Source organism: Bolinopsis microptera, chromosome 8 (genome assembly GCF_026151205.1).
Source record: "Bolinopsis microptera isolate Bmic1 chromosome 8, MBARI_Bmic_1.0, whole genome shotgun sequence".
NCBI lineage: Eukaryota > Metazoa > Ctenophora > Tentaculata > Lobata > Bolinopsidae > Bolinopsis > Bolinopsis microptera.
This window is the reverse complement of record NC_087079.1, coordinates 8,836,163-8,856,934: the sequence shown is the minus strand read 5'-3', so window position 1 is coordinate 8,856,934 and position 20,772 is coordinate 8,836,163. Positions and strand designations below refer to the sequence as shown.

Below are 20,772 nucleotides of genomic sequence, written 5' to 3'. Positions count from 1 at the left end.
GTCTGATATTATTTAATCAGTATTAGATTATTTTGAAATTATTCGTCATGCATCAATGTGTGTGATGATTTGAAGTAGGGCTACTTTAAATGTCCTATATTTGTAAGGGGTCGTAAGAAAGAATACCGATGTTCCAAATATGCACTGGGATACCTGGCGCTGCAATGCTCCAAGCAGTATTCTGCTACTTGCTAGGGGTTCAGTGCACAAGCAGTATTCTGCTAGGGGTTCAGTGCACAAGCAGTATTCTGCTAGGGGTTCAGTGCACAAGCAGTATTCTACTAGGGGTTCAGTGCACAAGCAGTATTCTGCTAGGGGTTCAGTGCACAAGCAGTATTCTACTAGGGGTTCAGTGCACAAGCAGTATTCTGCTAGGGGTTCAGTGCACAAGCAGTATTCTGCTAGGGGTTCAGTGCACAAGCAGTATTCTGCTAGAGGTTCAGTACACAAATAGTATTCTGCTAGGGGTTCAGTGCACAAGCAGTATTCTGCTAGGGGTTCAGTGCACAAGCAGTATTCTACTAGGGGTTCAGTGCACAAGCAGTATTCTGCTAGGGGTTCAGTGCACAAGCAGTATTCTACTAGGGGTTCAGTGCACAAGCAGTATTCTGCTAGAGGTTCAATACACAAATAGTATTCTGCTAGGGGTTCAGTGCACAAGCAGTATTCTGCTAGGGGTTCAGTGCACAAACAGTATTCTGCTAGAGGTTCAATACACAAATAGTATTCTGCTAGGGGTTCAGTGCACAAGCAGTATTCTACTAGGGGTTCAGTGCACAAGCAGTATTCTGCTAGAGGTTCAATACACAAGCAGTATTCTGCTAGAGGTTCAGTACACAAATAGTATTCTGCTAGGGGTTCAGTGCACAAACGGATTATTGGTATTCTTTCTTACAACCTTATAAAAGTCACGGATCAAAGGAAAACAATGCAGATCTCATCATAACCATTGGTTGGTCAGCAAGTTTGACTACTTATTCTGTTTTTGCTAAACTCACTTTGTTGACATAGCACTATTTAAGTTTTTAATTTTGTTTTTAAACGATTTTTTGTCCCACTTGACTATTTTCAAGCTATGGGTTCAATGTCAAAATTAGATGCAATCGTTATATATATACGTTCCTTATCTTAATTTCTGTGCAGTATGATTTGATTATTCTGATTTATGTTCGTTGGTATTCGTAATTTGATCCGTTAATTCGTGTTCAATGTTCATTGATCTTAAATTTATAAAAGATGTTAGGCTTCTCTAATTTCACTAACAACTTGAACACATAGAGATGCCTTTTTTCGGTAGTAAATCCAGTAAAAAGCAAAAAGATCTCTCAAAGATCTCTAGTAAATATGACGTAAAAGACCAGGTTTTGGGAACGTAAGTACGCAGCTGCCATGCTATTATAAAATTGCATGCTTATGAAATGCTAAAATTTGCTGAACTTACCATAGTTGCAAGTGCTTTACCATCCTTTTAACGAGGAGTAGCCACGATATAGGCTCTAAAATGTAGTACACAATTACAGACCTGGGTGAGCTGCAATCTGGTAAATCTAGCAATTATAAACTTCCTGCCTGACCGGCATACAGCACTAGAAATGCACGTCAGAACCATGGATGTTGCACTGTGCCCCATCATGCAATATCATGAGCCCACTTTTGAACGATTGGAATGAAAAGTACTATATTTTATAATTAAAATGTTCACGAAAAGCTTGGAGTCGAGAGAAATCTAATCGACTAATTCTATGAAATACATTGCATGTCGTATTACTTATTAGCTACACTCTACTTCTTTCTTCAAAACTACTTTATAATCTTTGCTGTTTCATTAATATCATTAACTGATCCTTTCTCTATCTTTTGGGAAATTATTTTAATAAATTGTTAAATCGCCAGGCATCTCAGCTTTTATTATTCGGTTTACATTAAAGTTAAAGGGCTCGGAAATACTAAAATGTGTCCCTGTAAAGCTAGAAAAGTGTGCTGCAAAGTGCAGGCAGCTGACAGGTGTCTGCTGTACCATAAATGCTGCATGTTAAAATGCATATTATTTTATACTGCAGGACGTGGTCCAGAGTTTACTAATGTGAAAAGCAGGACTGTCTTCAGAGTATAACTAGACATCTGTACTCTAAAAATGGAGCTGCTTTCTTGCTTTAAGTCTGGGCCGAGACCTGCATTTTTGTGCTGTGCAACATTTTATTAAACTATTTATTTATTTAATATTTATTTATTGGTAGTGCCTGAAGCACCAGGAAATACTTTCCCATGATATTAAATATGTTAGATTGGATCTTAGCTTGTCAACCAATATGCAAATCGGTGCTGTTGAATTGCGACTATATAATAAGATTGCATTTACTCTGTAATTAATGTACGATCAATGTAGATTGTACTTACTTTACTTTGGGCGATCCTCAATCGAAATCCCATTCACTGTCTGCCTCCACACGTCTCGATCGCACATAACAGTTCGAAGGTCGTCTAACTGGAGCCCAGTGTCACGAGCTACTACGTCCAGGAAGGTGAGTGGTCTCCTTCCACGGCCCGATTGGGCAAGTCGCCAGGGGAGGATAGTGGAGATAACTTGGTCAGAAGCTCTCATGCAATGCCCAGCAAATCTGGAACGCCTCGACGCAACCACTGAGGCAATAGATGGAAGGTTGCCATAGATTTGCTTGAGGGTTGGATGCTTCTTCCACGAGATGTTCTTGGCCTTCATTAAAAGACGGGTGTAGCATCCGTTGAGGCGTTTCTCAAGCTGCTTGTTTATGGTCCATGTCTCTGATCCATAGAGCAATACTGGTTCGACACAGGCTCTAAAGAACTTGACTTTCAGTTGTTCGGAAATGCCAGAGGACCAGACTTTTTGCAGTTTAATACAGGCTGACCAGGCCATTCCTTTCCTTGTGTTGAAATCCTTTCTACTGTCCGCAAGTAGTAGATTGTATTGCGGGTATAAAAATAGTTATGCAATAATTATGCTGTCTATGTGCTGTCTATGTGTCATCCTAACGTACATCAAAATGTATGTGTTCTATGTTTGGATTTTAACTACCAATCCATAATCAAGAACTTAGTGGTTTATATAATGTGAATAATGCTCTCCTAAAGTCATACACTCCGGAAAATAACGTCAACATATCATTAAACTAGTAAACGCGACAATTCTGACATTGACGTTAACCCCGAATTCACGGGATATCCAATTAGCAATTCAAATACGTCAACAGCATTCCTCTCCTTAATAGCAGGACCTTTTTACCGAGATTCAACAAAACTGTCAAACAATACTTTTAAACATGCCCAATTTACCACAGCAATGACTAGATTGCACACAGTATGTCCGTGTAAGGAGTGCACAGAGCTCACACTCCTACACTCGGGTACTCTGTTCGCTATATTACTCCGACCAGAGAGAGAGAGAGAGAGAGAGAGAGAGAGAGAGAGAGAGAGAGAGAGAGAGAGAGAGAGAGAGAGAGAGAGAGAGAGAGAGAGAGAGAGAGAGAGAGAGAGAGAGAGAGAGAGAGAGAGAGAGAGAGAGAGAGAGAGAGAGAGAGAGAGAGAGAGAGAGAGAGAGAGAGAGAGAGAGAGAGAGAGAGAGAGAGAGAGAGAGAGAGAGAGAGAGAGAGAGAGAGAGAGAGAGAGAGAGAGAGAGAGAGAGAGAGAGAGAGAGAGAGAGAGAGAGAGAGAGAGAGAGAGAGAGAGAGAGAGAGAGAGAGAGAGAGAGAGAGAGAGAGAGAGAGAGAGAGAGAGAGAGAGAGAGAGAGAGAGAGAGAGAGAGAGAGAGAGAGAGAGAGAGAGAGAGAGAGAGAGAGAGAGAGAGAGAGAGAGAGAGAGAGAGAGAGAGAGAGAGAGAGAGAGAGAGAGAGAGAGAGAGAGAGAGAGAGAGAGAGAGAGAGAGAGAGAGAGAGAGAGAGAGAGAGAGAGAGAGAGAGAGAGAGAGAGAGAGAGAGAGAGAGAGAGAGAGAGAGAGAGAGAGAGAGAGAGAGAGAGAGAGAGAGAGAGAGAGAGAGAGAGAGAGAGAGAGAGAGAGAGAGAGAGAGAGAGAGAGAGAGAGAGAGAGAGAGAGAGAGAGAGAGAGAGAGAGAGAGAGAGAGAGAGAGAGAGAGAGAGAGAGAGACACACATGATGTCAGGCGTCGCGTCAGCTCATAAAGTTATGAAATTTGATAATGAAATGCTGGGTTCATTTCCCTTGAGGGTTGGGTGCAGAGCAATACATGTAAACTGGCGTTCTTATCAGGCTTAGATCATGAGGTATAAGTGCGAGGTGTTGGGTAAAGATTTGTATTTATATTCCAATCTCCTGACTACTGAGTAGAAGTTGTATTATGGATCTGACTTAATGGTTAGGATGCTTAGTATTAAAGTGGTCATTTATCATTCGTTAGGTCAGTTATCCAGGATAATTAGAGGAGGCCCGACAATATTGGTATTACCCGACCTACTTTACTGCAGCTTAAATTATATGCCAGATGGTCAGGGAGCATTATAATATTTATATAAACGTATTAGGGTAAAGTAGATCTCTAAATTCCATGTGCTGTCTGTGGTTCTATTAAGTAATACTATCCGCAATTTAGCTGTCTGTCGCTTAAATGAATAATTCTGACCATTATCAAATTATATTGAAATTTTATTTCAATTTCTAACTTATTTATTATACTTGCTGTTTGTTATAAGTATTCATTTCTTACTTAATGTTATTGTTGCTGTTTTGTTACATGTATGGTTTCGTGCTCTAATCTCGCGAACCTCCACTACAATAGCATGAACTTCAATTAGTAGCCACTAAGTGCCACACCAGCCAATATCTTAGCATGAATTAAAATTTTTAGCCACCGAACTAGATTTCCTGAGAATTGATCATGCACGGTAACTTGTAAATCTGTCCACCACAGTTTCACTACAGGATCACAATACTTCTGGCCGCCGCTTCTTTCATAACAATCCCTCCTCGAATATAGTTACAAGCAATCTGGCTGCGGTCAATGATTTGCTAATTAGAGTGAAAGAAAAGGCCAGAGCGTGGCGGTGGAGGCACATCATCAAGGTGCCTGCTCGTAGTAAAACTTGAAAATGTAGGAGCAATAAGCAACAATATCATTATGGACACGCATCATGAAGTTGTACAGTGTGCACTGTACTGCTCCACGCTAGTAGCTATCTTGTCTCTCTGTGGATAGTCTGGGACAATACAACAGAATCATGTGTTTAGATATAACATATTATAAGGATTACTAAAGTGCTGGTAATGTAACTCATTCCCCAAGAACATTCGCCGTCTCTACATCATATTATTAAGAATAAGTATTATATCTATATAATATTACACTCCTTTCTCAATCTACTGCAATGGTCTAATTATATGATAGTAGTTGCAAGCCCAGGATAGTGTGTTTCATGAATGAAATATTTAAGATGTCCTTTGCGCAAATTTGCCGAGCTATTGACCTGTGAACAGAGAGGGAGGGGGCATGGGCATGGGCACTTGTTTAAGTAAATGTGTTCCAAAGACTAATGAGCTTCCAAGTCGGCGTACTACTAACCTTTCTACCTCTGGGTTCGCTAGTGTGCTACAATATCTTGTGTACTAACAGTTGATGTGCTAGTACACTACAATAACCAGTCATAAATTTGGTGTTACACGCACAGTTAGCACTTTATCAGTGCTACAACATCTGGTTAACACCAGTCTACATACTCCCTGGCCTCGTGTGCAAATTATGTTGTCTATATTACGCGGACTTGAGCAATGGGCCGAATAGACAGACTCGAATTAAAGTAATGTTCGATTTTACTTTCTAGAAAAATTTAAAATACTTTGCCCACGCATGCACATATTCTGTAAAATGCAAAATCCTGAATTTATTTGTTTGCATCACCTACGACACTTTTAAAAACTTTTCTTCCAAACAGCGTTACAGATTTTTAGCATGTTATGGCACACTCCATCAATCTACAAACCATACAGGAATAATTGGATTAGCCAAATTCCCTGTAAATTATTCTATTTAACACAGGACTTTAAACAAACTTTACACAATCGTCTAGTCCGTCTCACTCCAGACCAAATCCTTTCAGTGACAGACTGTCTAGTCTGCACATGATAGTGCCAACGTTGACGCCAGCTTATCACTTAGCAATCTTGTGAAATATCTGAACATAAAACCCATTTACAGTTCGCATAATACTCCAGTAAAGCAGCATAATATTATTGACTACTCGACCGTGTACATAAAGGACAAGGTCGGTGTTCTTGTAGTATATGTGTGAACGTACGGAGCTTAGAGCTGAGCCAAAATATGTGTGTTGGTGAGCTTTCACATGGCTGATACACGCTTGTAGAGTCACTCGAGGAACAAGAATATAATGGCGAGTAATGACAAGTTGTTCCGCCTTTTCTTATCAAATAATGTTGACCGATGAAATGGTCCTCCTCGAGGTACGCCAATTGCACTGTCTTCAAATTTTATATGTGCATTTTAATTGCAGTGACTCGGGGAACGGTCTGATACATCAATATCATCCCACAACGCTATAAAAATGAAATTGCATACTATTACTATATAGATCCCAATATGCCCATCGCATCAAACTCTACGACTTTATCCCAATGTGATGTATATATAATAGGTGTAGATATGTTGCCTTAAAAGATATAATAAGTATCGAGCTGAACCGCTGAACTAATGTTTTTCCCTGAAAAGTACCCTATCCTTATATTGCTGGTCTAGATAAAACATGGTGCTGTTTATATCTTGCTATGGTAATAGCTGAATTTAGAGCGCTTCCTGCGTTGTCTTGCTTCGTTAACCAATAAAAAAGGTTGGTAACCGATAAAGGTCGAATGATGGAGATCGGGCTAGCTACATCGGTTAACTACCATGTAGCCAGGCTTAGCGCATGTTCTATCAGCTACTGAGCTCCAAATATTTGGAGGTTAACCTTTCCCTCTAACCACGAAACTTCGATCTGGTTTCGCAGTAAAAAGCAATAGTTTCCACTGGTACACGGTTATCATGTGAAAATGAAGAGATCTATCATGTGTAATAATCTCCTCGACACCATAATATTTTAAAATAGATTTTAAATCACCCGTTTAATTGGTTTCTTTCTTTCAGAGGGGCATTCTCAGAAGTATGTTTAGCTGTGCAGAAGGAAACTGGTAAAAAGTAAGTTTTAAATGATATAATATTTAGTTAAATGAAAAGAGCCATACTTTTCTACCTACTAGATAAAGCCTATCAAACTATAATAGCGGCTAGGTGCCACATAATATTGGCCCGCAATTTTCTGCGGGTCTTTACATTTGACATGATTCTGGCTTCTTTGCCAACGCACAAAGTTGTGTGACTTTTAGGCTGTTAGCTGTGTGATAAATGATATTTTATTGGCGTTTTTAGTTATACTGTAAAATATTCTTGATGTTTTACAGTAGTATCACCAATAAATTTATCTTAAAATAGAAATAGTTGAGTATTTCCATTGACATGGTATTATGTTATATTATATTATATTATATTATGTGCTTGGAAAATCTTTAATTGTTTAATGCATGATAAAGATCTCATTTAAGAGTTAAATAATGCTTGATATGATGATTGATACTATGATTCTCACGTAAATATAGAAATTTACAACTTACAATACTGTTTTACAGGTTTGCAGTAAAATGCATCGATAAGAAGTCGTTGAAGGGGAAGGAGGACAGTTTAGAGAATGAAATCTCGGTCCTTAGAAAGTAAGTTTTGCGGTTACTATAGAGATTTCCTATAATAATAAATAAATTCTAACATTTATTCTACGCTTTGACAATAAAATATACCAAAACATATATATAATACAATTTATTTTCATTATTTTAAATGCGTAGGAGAGAATGTCACAAAAACCTTCAGATTGTAAGTTCATAGAACTGTAGAAGCGGGTAGAAATTCTGTCTTCAACTGCAAAAAATATTGCTCTACTGAAGCAACATTTGAGTCAGTATATTCCAGCACTTTTGTAAGCGGTACAAAATGTAGCATTTGTGACTCGACTGATTCGAGTTCCGGATTTCGAGTCACTAGACTCCAGAATTTTCCCGAAATTTTGTTAGCACTACAAAATGTAGCATATTTGTGACTCGAGATCCTAAGAACTGCTCTTAATTGGGGTAATTAATTAAATTTAGTGTAGATGAACAAGTTTGCTGCTACGTTACACATCACTACATCAGGCTATGTTACAAATATAATTAGGTAGTCTTAGTTACAGAGCCAATCGTTTCATATTTCGCGTTTACATATATCAATATTGGAAGATTACCGATTATATTCTACATAAATTACAGCTCCATGACAATAATTTAAATAACTGTACTAGTAAATTATTTAATAATTTAGATAACTTTAATTTATGTGATATTATGACAATATAGCCATATAATATGTACCCCTTACAATTTCTAAGCCCCATTCACTCCATTAACGGAGCTAGAGGGAGTGAACTGATTAAGAAATGGAAATGTTCACGTTTATTACATCACTAAGATGTGTTAGCTTTGCAGTGCATGAATTGTTAGTTTTAAACTCAATCTGTATTGTTAGCGAGCATTTCAAGCTTTAGTGCAATAACTTTAGAACAATTGATGTGCAATTGTTACAATGAATTACAATTACTTTCAATGAGTTGCAGATCGCTGCTGCACTGTAGTAACTGTATGTACTTACACAAATCTGAGCTTCAAGACTGCTGTTAATTTAGTTATAAATGGTGCCAATCGTCTAAATCAAGCAACATGAAAAGATTTACTCCAAAAAAAGGTATCTCACTTTAAATTGTCATGTTAATATTGATGCATAAAAAAGTACAAATATTGCGATCTTAAAAAAGGTTTACGCCTTGGCCCCAGGGCCATACGAGTCTCAATATTATCTAACCGCATTCCTTGAATAACCTGGGCCTGGGTTACCATGTTAACTTTTAGTTTAAGATGGATTCCTGTAATCTTTGAATGTAAGGAAACGTCCAAGCAATTTGTACATGTCGTATGAATGAAATTGTCGGCGCTAAATCATTTTCACGACCATTTTTTTGGAATGTGTACATTGTTTTACATAGACACATTTTTTGCTGGATTCCTGAGTTAGCTCTCTAGAGGTACATTTATAACACTTTGTCTATATCAAGTGTTAAATTTGTATCCGATTCTGCAGAAGAGCAAAATCGGGTATTTCAGATATTTAACTATTTATGTCAAGTACATTACATTAATTTTTTGTAAACTTTTTCTGGTCCTTGAGGCCAGTCCCAATCAATGAATGGGTGAATCAACCGTGAATAGGTTCGTGCCAATACTCATCATGGGCCTCAATCCCAGTTAATAAGGAACCAGTTAATATTATCTTAATAGTGGTGTTATAAAACAGTTAATTTATATTTGAATTATGATTTTGTTCATAATTCAATTATAAACTAAAAGTTTAATGACACCACTATTAAGATGAAACTTATACTTAGCATTGATTCCTTATTAACTGGGATTAAGGCCCATGACAATAATTTAAATAACTCTAAGTTAATTATTTAATAATTTAAATAACTTTAATTTATGTGATATTGTGACAGTATAGCCATATAATATGTACCCCTTACAATTACTAAGCCCCATTCACTCCATTAACGGAGCTAGAGGGAGAGAACTGATCAGGAAATGGAAATGTTCACGTTTATTACATCACTAAGATGTGTTAGCTAATTTATATTTGAATTATGATTTTGTTCATGGCTACTTGAAATAAACATCGCTGCAGAACCTGCAGATATTTAAAATCACACGACGTGTAAAAAACAAAAGTTGTGTGTAGGGTTGAGAAATCGTGGACTAATGATGGTTAATCCTTTACAGACAGCAAAAACTTTGCGTGCAATTACTACTATTAGCACGACTACCACCGGAACTATTACCGTGTAAAAAATTACTATGGAAACTATTCTCCGTCTAAACCATTCTCAACAGTTGCTGCACTAAGCATAGTTAACCCATAAAATGGCCAATTTCAGATCATTTTTGTCAGCTTTTGATATTTATGCACACATAAATTTCAATTTTATCATGAATATTTAGGACAAGGTGATTTCTGAGACCAAAATTGTAAGTCCATCGGTTTGTTTACGGTGAGCCTTAAATTGTTTAACCGAATCAAAAATTAGACCATTCTGGAAAAAAAACTCATATAACTACATAATTGAAAATGGGTCTGCATTTTTTAGAGCTGTAGACTTTTTAAAAGATTGGTAAACTCAATCTAGCGTAACGGTATTCATAACATTGTAAGGCTACGTCTAGAAACTGTACACTTGGCTGAGTTCTTCACAGTGAGCTCCTACTCAGATCCTTGGTTAGGAATTGTAAATAATACTACTAAGGTTGTTTAGAACTTGTAATGCCTACTAAAATGCTACTGTAACTTTATTGTTTGAATCATAAAATACGATGTTGGTCTTCAAGTGAAACTCTATAATAACTCCGTTCTTTGAAGATTTGAGACTATTTCAAAGACGTTTCAAAATTTCAAGTTAAAACAGTCAGTCTGTTTATCACGTGAGAGTAAAATCATGGAATTACTGTTCATCATCTCCTTCAATGGAGCTAAAAATAAAATTACCATTGTTTTTTAACGAAGTGCAGTCAGCAATGGCCGGTGGTAAGTGATGATATCTAAAGATCATGTGAATCCAACTCTTTACAATGTTAATTAATACAGTCATGTTTGTGGTAAAATTGCAGAAATTTTTAAATGTCATCTAAGTAATGACCGTTCTTAGATAATAGAGCCAATGACTTAATAATTTTCAAACAAAAGGAAGCCCATCGATTAACTTTAATTAGTGACCTATTTTTATTAGACTTGTAAACGTTATCATATTAAATTACCTTTGCTTTTAAGCCGCTATGATTGTAAGCAACAATTTGGAATCGATTAAGAATCTTGACGTAAAACTAAATATTCCGTAATATTACTAGTTACAGGAAATAGGTTTGTTAATCTAATTTCAAAAATTTAATTAACACTTACTGGTTCATTAACAATAACTAGCCAATTTGAATGATCGTATCAATCAAAATGACTAGTATAGTATAATGTTTTATGACTGCAAATTTTCTTGCAAGAAGCTTGATGCCTCTGATCATAAGAGTTGCTCATCTTGATTTTCTAGCCCGCATATTTGAGATAATTCAAGTAAAATAATTGAGCAGCAAGTTACTTGTGAGGAAATGAACAAGAGACGAAACCTGTTGAAACTTGAATGTATACTAGAATAAATAATACGCCCATGAATTTTAATTGTTAGACAAGGAAACGTTGCCTTTATTTATTTAATACGTTAAAATTATAAATCAAAATAAAATCACAATTTAAAGTCCGTGTAGGACGTTTTTTAGGCTTTAACTCTAAAAATGAAATACAGAACATGACTTGTGTATTATTATATTATGTATTCAATAGTCCATTAGTTCGGGTAATCGTGATGTATATTTATTGTATGATATCAAAGTTTTGTAATCAAACATGATTTTAGACTCCCTTCGCAAAGCCGCGGTCAAAAAGTCTGTTATAAATAGAATCAATTATAAATAATCAACCTTTTGTCTCAGTTTTTGGAAAACAGTGTCATATTTTATTAAAATACAAAATACATATAATGTATGTATAATTAAATGATGGGTTGATCAAGTTTTGAAATTTTGCTGCAATAATTTTGCTGATTATGGAACTGCTCAAATTTAACATACACAGCTCACACAAATCAGATATATATCATATCTTGCAATCGTTTAAGGAATGGCATTATCACCCATATATATATAATTGGAGAACTTTTACGCATTAAATATTGCAAATAGTTTGCTAATTGCTACGCCGCGAAATTCGGCAGAAAATCACGTAACTTTAAGCGAAATCAGATAGTACGAGGTGTTATTCGCCTGTTTGAATTAGAAAGTTTGAGTTTGGAACATAATAATAAGTGCATTGACGCCATATCAACTGATATATCCCTACCTGAACCAATTATTTAATTAAAAGTATTAAGGCTTAAAATTTCCTCTCCAGACTTCATAAATAGACAAGCATTATGTTTCTACAGAATGCACGTCCAATTTGATACATATGAAATAGGTAGTCCCTCAACTTGCTTTATTCTGTACTAAATTGAAGTGTGTCGACCAAAATTAAACGGGGAATTGTTTAAGATCATTTTTGAGGCACCTCGACAAAAGCTACTCACCCTATTATGTTTTTCACGGAGAAATAAGAGAGTAGTTTGTTATTACCTTTGAAAAATATCCTTAGTGATAAGTTAAGTAAGTTAAGTAAGTGCATAAAATATTGATTCTGGATAGCAAAATATTTGATCTCGATTCATGAAGTTTGAGATAAGTTACTGCAATGCGCGCAATTTTTGGAGTGTGCTTTCTGTCGAAATATAAACCGCACCTCCTGACAATTATTGGAGCACAATATGACTGCTGCATGGTACGGGTAAGCCCCAATTATCCTACTTGATTAGATACATATTGTGATGTAAAGCACTGCTCCTGCTTCTACATTTATTCATTACAGTTCAGAAGCGTGCGGTGTATAATTCATCCGACTCTGAAGAGGTCTGTGGTATATTGATCATATACGCCGTGGTACACTATTTACACAAGCCCCTTAATAGCTCTCCTGTCAGACTAGAAGGCATTATAAGTAGGAGACAAGCTGGCTCTTATTTATAAATTATGGGTTCGAAGAGTTTTCTTAAAGTAGAAGCTGTTGTAAACAAGACCACCGTCACAATGTCAAATGTAAATACTGCTTCGATAATGAAATTAACATTCTGGCCTGAAGTCACAACATGTGTGGTTGCTAACATGTTATATCGATAAACTGCAATTAATGTAACGTAAACATTTGACCGGAGTGAGCTCAGTTTGCTGCTTGAGTCTCATAATGCACTTTAGTATCAGCTTTCTAACTTCAACACGTGATGAGACTTAACGCAACTTTTCTGTTTTTTAAGTTCCCGATACAATTCCCGTCCCCAAACTGTATGCTATAATTATAATCACCGAACATGCCATCCTGAAAGTATGCTACCTATAACCCTTTCAATGGTCTTTTGTGAGGCTTCGCCACAAAAAGGCTTGACACAAAAAACAATGTTCAAGGTAGATGTTAGGTCAAAACGAGGACTGGGTATGTGTTTTTATTGACTGACGATTGCGTGTTGAAGATGTAAATTTCTGAGGGTTTCAGCCTTTTAATTTTGCGTGACACAGTTTACTCATTACAAAATATCTGGATCTAGATAGTCTAAAACATAATTATTTAAATGATGGTGAAAGTAAAGGTTTACCAGCTTCAGTCGAATTCGTTACAGCTCTAAATGGTGATTAACTCAGCCTGTTCCAGTGATCCGCCAAACAAATCGTATGATAATCTGTGGTTAATCTGACTTTTGACGTGATGAACGGAACATTTTGATGTGATTGGCACGTGATTTCACGTTTGGATTAATTGTTCTGCTCTGAGTACTGCTTAGCCGCCGGCCTGGTTATGGTTCTGGAGAATCAGAGATGTGTTGCACACTGTACAATGTTCTGCACTGCTCAACAGTTATATCTGCATTTATTTTCTTAAAAGCACGGTTGCTAGATCTACTAGCGCAGATTGAACTGATATTAAAACGGGATAACATTTTACGCTCTGTTACTCAACTCATGCGGGAGCTGACAACATGATATTACATCCAGAAAAGTTAATAAATATCATCATATAATTGATACTCATATCAATCCCAGGATGTTCATTAACTGTCCTACGTCAATCGTCTAAGCTGCAAGCTTCTTCTGATATCAACCAATATTTGGCAGACTAAAATGACTCGTAACTATTAGATGTTAATAGTGAGATCGTAACTAACTGTTATGTTACAAACCAGATGGTTTTACTAGAACCGTGAAACAGACATCTGAATTTGGTGAATATAATATGAAACAGACTTAAATGCAGTCTGCCGGCCGCCGTGCCATGACTCAGCATAAGTCTAACTTCACGTTATCAGCGTGGCCAAAATGGCCTTATTTTCATGTTCCCCTAGGAAAAGGTCCACTAAGAAAAGAGAATTTAAATTCAGATTTTTACTAATTATTTCACTACGTAGAAATCTCCTGATTACTTACTTTTCCTTACTTTAGTTAGGCTCTAAGGCTAGGCAGGGACTCCAGCTCACCACATTTGATCTCAAAATAGTCGGAAAATTTGCTATTTACAAGCCGAACTTATTCATAATAAAGATGTAATTTATTAACAGTAATTTAACGGTCTGAAGAATATGACTTATTAATGTGCACTAATGAAATATGCACGATAAACATTGTAGAGATCCATTAATTCCAAATAGTTAATGATACAAAGTCTAGTCTAGTCATTCGAATAGTTAGTTTTGTAAAATTCGTCTACGTTAAATAATGTATGTAAAGTTACATACCTCTCTCTACCTCTGTAATTTATGCATTTTAGATTAAATGCTGAAAATATTGCAGGTTCTTCGCTTATTCAATACAATGATTAATGTAGAATATAAATTCGGTTTTTGTGGACAGCTAATGCGGGAACGTGTCGGGGTTCTCTTTGTTCTAAAATATATATGGGAAATGTGTTTAAATTGTATTTTCAAACATGAAACAAAGTTTTGTAGAATTTAATTTCACTCTATTACTTTTCAGGGCAGATCACCCAAACATCGTTAAGATGATTGAGATGTTTGAGGATAAAAACTACCTATACCTTGTCATGGATCTGTGAGTACTACTACATTCAATACATTATAAATTCTAAACATAACACATATTTCACATTGTTTACATAACATTCTATTAGTAGGAAATTCTTTCGCGCGGTACTAAATTGTTTTTGCGCGCTGACAGCCATTTTACAACCTTTCTCAACGTTCCAAGTGTTTGCTTTCACCACTCACTACTTAGGGTTGTCATCAAAGATACTGAAGTTCAATAAATTCACCACAGCATCAAATTTTAGTTGAAATTCCAATGTTTTAACTGGTGTGGCTGTGCAAGTGTGCAACACTAAGTTACCCTGGAACACTCTCTGATAAAGAGAAACACTTCAAAATTCTGGGAATTTCAAGCGCTCGTGGAATGTAACAAGAAACCGGCTTATCCTGAATATCGGGAACTTGTCCGGAAAGTAATGGATTGCTCGCTGAAGGTCCATAACAAACCAAGGTCCTAGTAATCATAAAATAATCTAACAAGAATACTTAAAAGCCTAGATCATTGAAGGCACAATGATTAGTACTGTAACAATTAGCTCTGCATGTGCTGAATTATCAGCTGGGTTGCTGTTCAAACTATTATACTTATAGCAACTTTGTACCTTTCTGTGTCAACTCACTGGATAACCAGGGAGTTGACTAATGATTTAATGGAGCAGGGTCTTTAAGTAATTATAAGGATGATTTCTGGTAATAGATCCGCGATCATATTACACAAAACCAACTCAGTAGAGATTTAATTTTGTTACACCAGACTCAAGGCTTTTCATAGACCTGGACTCTCCTCCGAGGTAGAAATATAATTTTATAGAAGTTGGTTTCCTCTGAAACAATGTAGGTGATCTGGCATGGTAGATAGGATCTAGAGAAGAATGTAAAATGTTAATTGAGGTCGCATTACGTTGAGTTTCCCACGGCAAGACCGACTGTGGTTTCAAAACAACTAACATATCAGTTGCGCGGCTCAGCAATGTCGATGTAATGTGGTAATTGTCCTTTTTGCCAATTTTCCATGAGAACTGTAGAACTATTGTTAGTTGTAAAAAATATGTGGTTATACAGTGGTCATTAGTTTGTAAACTTTAACCAGTAGTGTGCTGATATATGCAACGAGTACTGCAACGAGAGATGGCTGGCGTGCAGTTTATATTAGATATCTGCCAAGACGATTATATCCGGACATTGTTGCAGATGTTGGATTGTTACTAGCAGTGATGTAGATTAGCTGCAGGAGGTTGAGCATGTTATCTCATAATATCTCATAGAATTATTTGTCGATATCTTATCATGGTATATGGTATTACGTTACCTTGGATTTAATTGATGTTAGTTTGCTATCAAAAGTTATACTAATGGTAACTTTTTTAAGAAAGGGTGTAGTTAATTTTTCTAGTGTAGCTGTAGGTTTTAACTCTGTGATAGTAAAAGTCCTTTTAACTTGGTTTTTAAGGTACATGAGATAACTCACATATTTGTCAAGTATATTACTGGTTCTCTTTTTCTATCGCTAGATACCACGATAAGTAATATAATAGATCGTATGCAGCACAATCTATTACTTTTAAGTAATAATTAATAAGTTATAAGTAATAAGTAAGTGTTTAAAAAAAATTGTATCTTGATAAAATCTTGAACGTTTTGTTATTAAACAATACACTATTTACACACACGTTCGCCTGTAAAAAGCCCATAACTATGACGAACAAAGTTGGCTTGATGCTCACAGAAGGAGATAATATCACAGACCTTGTGAGAGATAGCATGTTACAATCTGTTTATTACCGATATAAAAGTGGTAAGCTGTTCGTTAGATCGTGACGCCACAGCCCGTGTACCGGCTCAGTAGCGGCCCCGCTCTCTCATTAAAACCATGATAATATAGTCAATATAGTGCATTATGTTCGGATCAGTATAATATAAATATGGTGTCAGCGTTTGTCCAATGAGATGTCTCGTGACTACCAAATTAATTTTCGGTGAAATTGTGCACGTTTCCTTAGAATTTGAGCGTCATGTCAAGTTTCAACTTGCTTTATAATCTTATTTAAGCTGCTTATATTGGATTCTAGCCGTAACTCACGTCATGAATCATATTATTATGGTTAAAATGAGGAGCTAGCTAGCTGATCGAAAACTAAGGCCAGTGTTAGAACTTCTCCTTTTGGGGGGCTGTAAGAAAGGGCATTGGAGCCTTGTGCAATTTGTATAATTGATTTGTGGGCTGCCAATCCCTGTTGTTTCAACTGGTAGCATGCTAAATACTAATAGGATCCAAATTGCATCTGTCTTATTTCCCGCTAAGAAACAAGCAAATAATAGTGTTCGTGCAGAGCCACAGCAAGGATTTTCAACCGGGGCACACTTGAAACTCAGAGTGGATCACGCAACTAGCTGCTTCAGACGTCAGAGGATCAGGATTCAGGAAGCAAAAGAAGGTCAGGGTTAGAGCCTAGAGGTCAAACTTAGAGGTTAGAGGTTAAAGGTTAAAGGTCAGGGTTAGAGGTCAGACTTAATTTAAACACCTACATCAAAATTTTACAAGAATTATTTTTACGCAGCATAAAAGCTGATGTAAGTTTGAATTCGATGTAAATGTAGAAATCAAACTAATTCTATCCCTGATACTTAATGTTTATATGTCTGAAGAACAGGCAACAGCATAACATTCTGAAGTTGATTTTGTCTCTGTCTTCCGACCCGACGTCTTTTTCTAATAGGCAACTGTAAATTGAAATTTGATTAATTTTGTCTTTGTTCTTGGAGAACAAAAGCACCTCTAATTTATATAAATTCAAAGCAAACAAATCTCACTTCGTAATTGAATAGATTAAGCTTTAACTTATTCAAATTGCATATCTAGCTAAAGTTATTGCCACTGAAATCCTCTCCGCAATCTTTTTTCTGGACTTACGTTGGAAGGGAGAGGGCATTCATCAACGATTAATTAAATTTGCACAATATCATAATACACAATATAAGGTCAAGTTCGGAGACAACCTGTACATAAAATCAGTCACTAATTACACTCATTTCACTGCCATAAACGGTAAAATTAATTATAATTCCTCTGACAGTCCAAGGGGTACAGGCTCTTCAGATATTATACTCCTAACCTTTCTATAATGATATCTGGGTTCAAAATTTAAATAACTCAACCTTGGTGGAGACAGTGGCCACCTGAAAATTACAAAAATAAAGGAGCTGTAAATCACTTATGAAAAAAATATTTACTCCAAATTTCACAATTTAAAGTTACGTAAGACAGGTGGGTACTCAAAAAGTGCCGGTTGAGCAGGTTTGTCTGCTCAACACAGGTGGAGCAGCTCACTGACTACATGAGCTAATATAAGTGACTAGAACTAACCCTCTCATGCTTTTTAATTGCTCCAAAGTCCTAATATTTAATTTTATGGGTTATACCAATCATATTTCATAGAATGGGATCCTCAGAATCGGCTCAACCGAGGTGGAGACAGCATAACATGCAGTTCAAAATCTGTTATTCTGTAGTTTAGGAGCTGTAGAGTGACTGTGGCAGTCCATTTGCAATACCAATGATTCTAAATCATCTACCAACTCATATTACACGGCATCCTTGCTGAAAAGTACACTCAACATAGGTGGAGACTCAAATTTGGCAAATTTGGGCGTAAATTTGACCTCAGAATTCAAGGTTCTCCACCGCGGTTGAGTGGTTGATGGCTAGTTTGATGAGTTGTATACATGCTAAAGGGTCACCTAATGTTATTTCTTCCAGAAATCAACTGCCAAAGCTTAACTCAACCCGGTGGGGCCAGTTTTAATACATTCTTTAATGTTTTAATGTTTAATCAACAATTTCTCCACCTTGTTGAGCACCTTTTCACAACTTTGATAGTTTTTTCATTTGCTAGAACACTTTGCTTTAAGACAGAAGGGGTAACAGTTTTATGATCCCCTACAGTAGCAGTTAACAGAGCAGATTAGAATTAGTGATAAAACCAATGAATTTAGGCATGTTTGACAGGCTTTTTACTGTTTCTTAATGAAAGATCTCCACCCTGCTGAGCGTCAATGGAAAAAACAAAATTTAACGGGAAGTAGAAAAGGCCGAGACGCAACTTTCTAGCTAACCTAGAACTCTCTAAACCTTTCTCCACCCCCGGTTGAGCAGCTTTGAAAAGTGCATTTAATTTCTCCACCTCGGTTGAGCACTTAAATAAAATATTGATAAAAACATCAGATTGCAAATTTGATGTAGTTTGTGTTACCAATAACCTTTTCCACCTTAATCAAAAGTTTCTTCAACCAGAGCCAGTCTCCACCTTAAATCTCCACCTTTTAAGGGTTTGTTTAATACCACCTGTATCTGCTCAACCGTTCAACCTTTTAATTTATTTTTTTTACTCAGAGAAAGTCCTGAAAAATGTCTTGTCAGCCATATAATCAAGGAGTATCATTCTGTGTTGAGCTGGCTCCACCACACACTTCTAAAAAAGTAAAAAATGTACAGGTTGTCTCCGAACTTGACCATAATACGACCCCGATTTCGATTAATTAAATATCGATTCGTGAAATGTAACGTTTTTCTTCTTGAACATCGAGAAAGTTCTTTGTTTCTATTATTGGATCATAGTAATCAAGATAATGAACTCTTCTAAGGAATAGGTACGGTGCATTGTAATATTTAGCTATCAGTAAGATTGAAAATATGTTGAATAGTCGGCATTTAATCTTTTTGTGATATATCTCGGACATAAATATGAGCAGTGCATGTGAATTAATTGAGAATATGGGGCAACGCCGATAATATACTTGCAGGGGCCGCTTTAAATTCGATATACCGATCAGTGTACTTATCATAAATATCACATACTTTCTCAGTTTCTCAGGGAAAATTTCTGGGCAAAAAAGGGAGATGTATTTAGAATTTAGAATACACCTGTTTACAGGAATTAAGTAAGGGATATAATAGCCTCTAATTGGGAGATAATGTGTTAGTAATTCTACTCCGAGTTCAAAATGACTGGTGTGTCTAGAGGCGACCTGTAAAACGGTTCTTTTATCTTTGGAGTCTCGAGGTTTTAGAACCACAAGGTTCCTAGCACCTTCCCAATTTAGGTGTCAGTGTTAACGTATCTAACTCTAATCCACAGACCACAATAATCAGTTTTACTTCAATTGAAATTCTGCAGAACCAGACAATGTATTGTCCAGAATCTAGACCTGCTGTCACGTGACGTGGTGTCACGTAACACAGGTAGTCAAGTTTTCTCTCCACCTTTTAACGTTGACAAGCAAACTTATTTTGAGTTGTCATCAGTTTTCTTCATTACCCCTTATAAAAGAGGATGTGATGAGGCTGTTTGTGGGAAATGTGGCGCCCCCGTTTTTTTATTCCATGACACGTTCCATTAAAGTTAGAGCTCTCGCGACAGAGCTGAGAGCTCACTCATGTTCTATCAACTTCCTCATGTTCTATCAACTTGACTAAATAAATCATGGATGTTCAATATTATATGCTCACTTAATATAAATTGCCGTATCATAGCGGTATTTTAGAAACAATCGTTTCAGTGACATTATTAAGCAAACTTAAATAATAAACTTAATTATCTTGACAGTACATGGTGACTGATAATTTGTTTTTATGAATTACCTTAAGAGCATCACCAATCTTATTAACAGCGATCAGAGTGTACTACGCACACAGCAGGATATTTCTGAGCACGTAGTTAACTTTTATCAGGACATCTTTAGCTCTACGAATCCAAACGAGCATGAAATAACCGATTATATTAATTCCAGTAACCTAGATACTATTGATCAGGAGAACGCTGATAGGTTAGATAGGCCAATTTCCCTCCTGGAGATGGATAGTATTATCAGTAAATTTAAGAAAAATAAATCTCCAGGGTGGGACGGCCTCACTGCTGAATTCTACAAAGTATTCTGGGAGGACATT

The 20,772-nt window shown here is 36.5% G+C and overlaps 1 protein-coding gene across 3 annotated transcripts in view; it reads left to right on the top strand.

Annotated features, from left to right (window-relative positions):
• The window catches only part of LOC134819598 (calcium/calmodulin-dependent protein kinase type 1-like), a 39,014-nt gene that overhangs the window by 2,055 nt on the left and 16,187 nt on the right, over nt 1–20,772 (top strand). For 2 of the 3 annotated variants that reach the window (XM_063829614.1, XM_063829613.1), the window contains exons 1-4: nt 1,261–1,372; nt 7,124–7,174; nt 7,663–7,743; nt 14,761–14,835. In XM_063829614.1, coding sequence (XP_063685684.1) covers nt 1,281–1,372; nt 7,124–7,174; nt 7,663–7,743; nt 14,761–14,835 — 299 coding nt within the window. In that variant the 5' untranslated portion in view covers nt 1,261–1,280. Of the gene's footprint in view, nt 1–1,260; nt 1,373–7,123; nt 7,175–7,662; nt 7,744–14,760; nt 14,836–20,772 lie in introns of those variants that run through there. The other variant, XM_063829615.1, reaches the window with a different exon arrangement.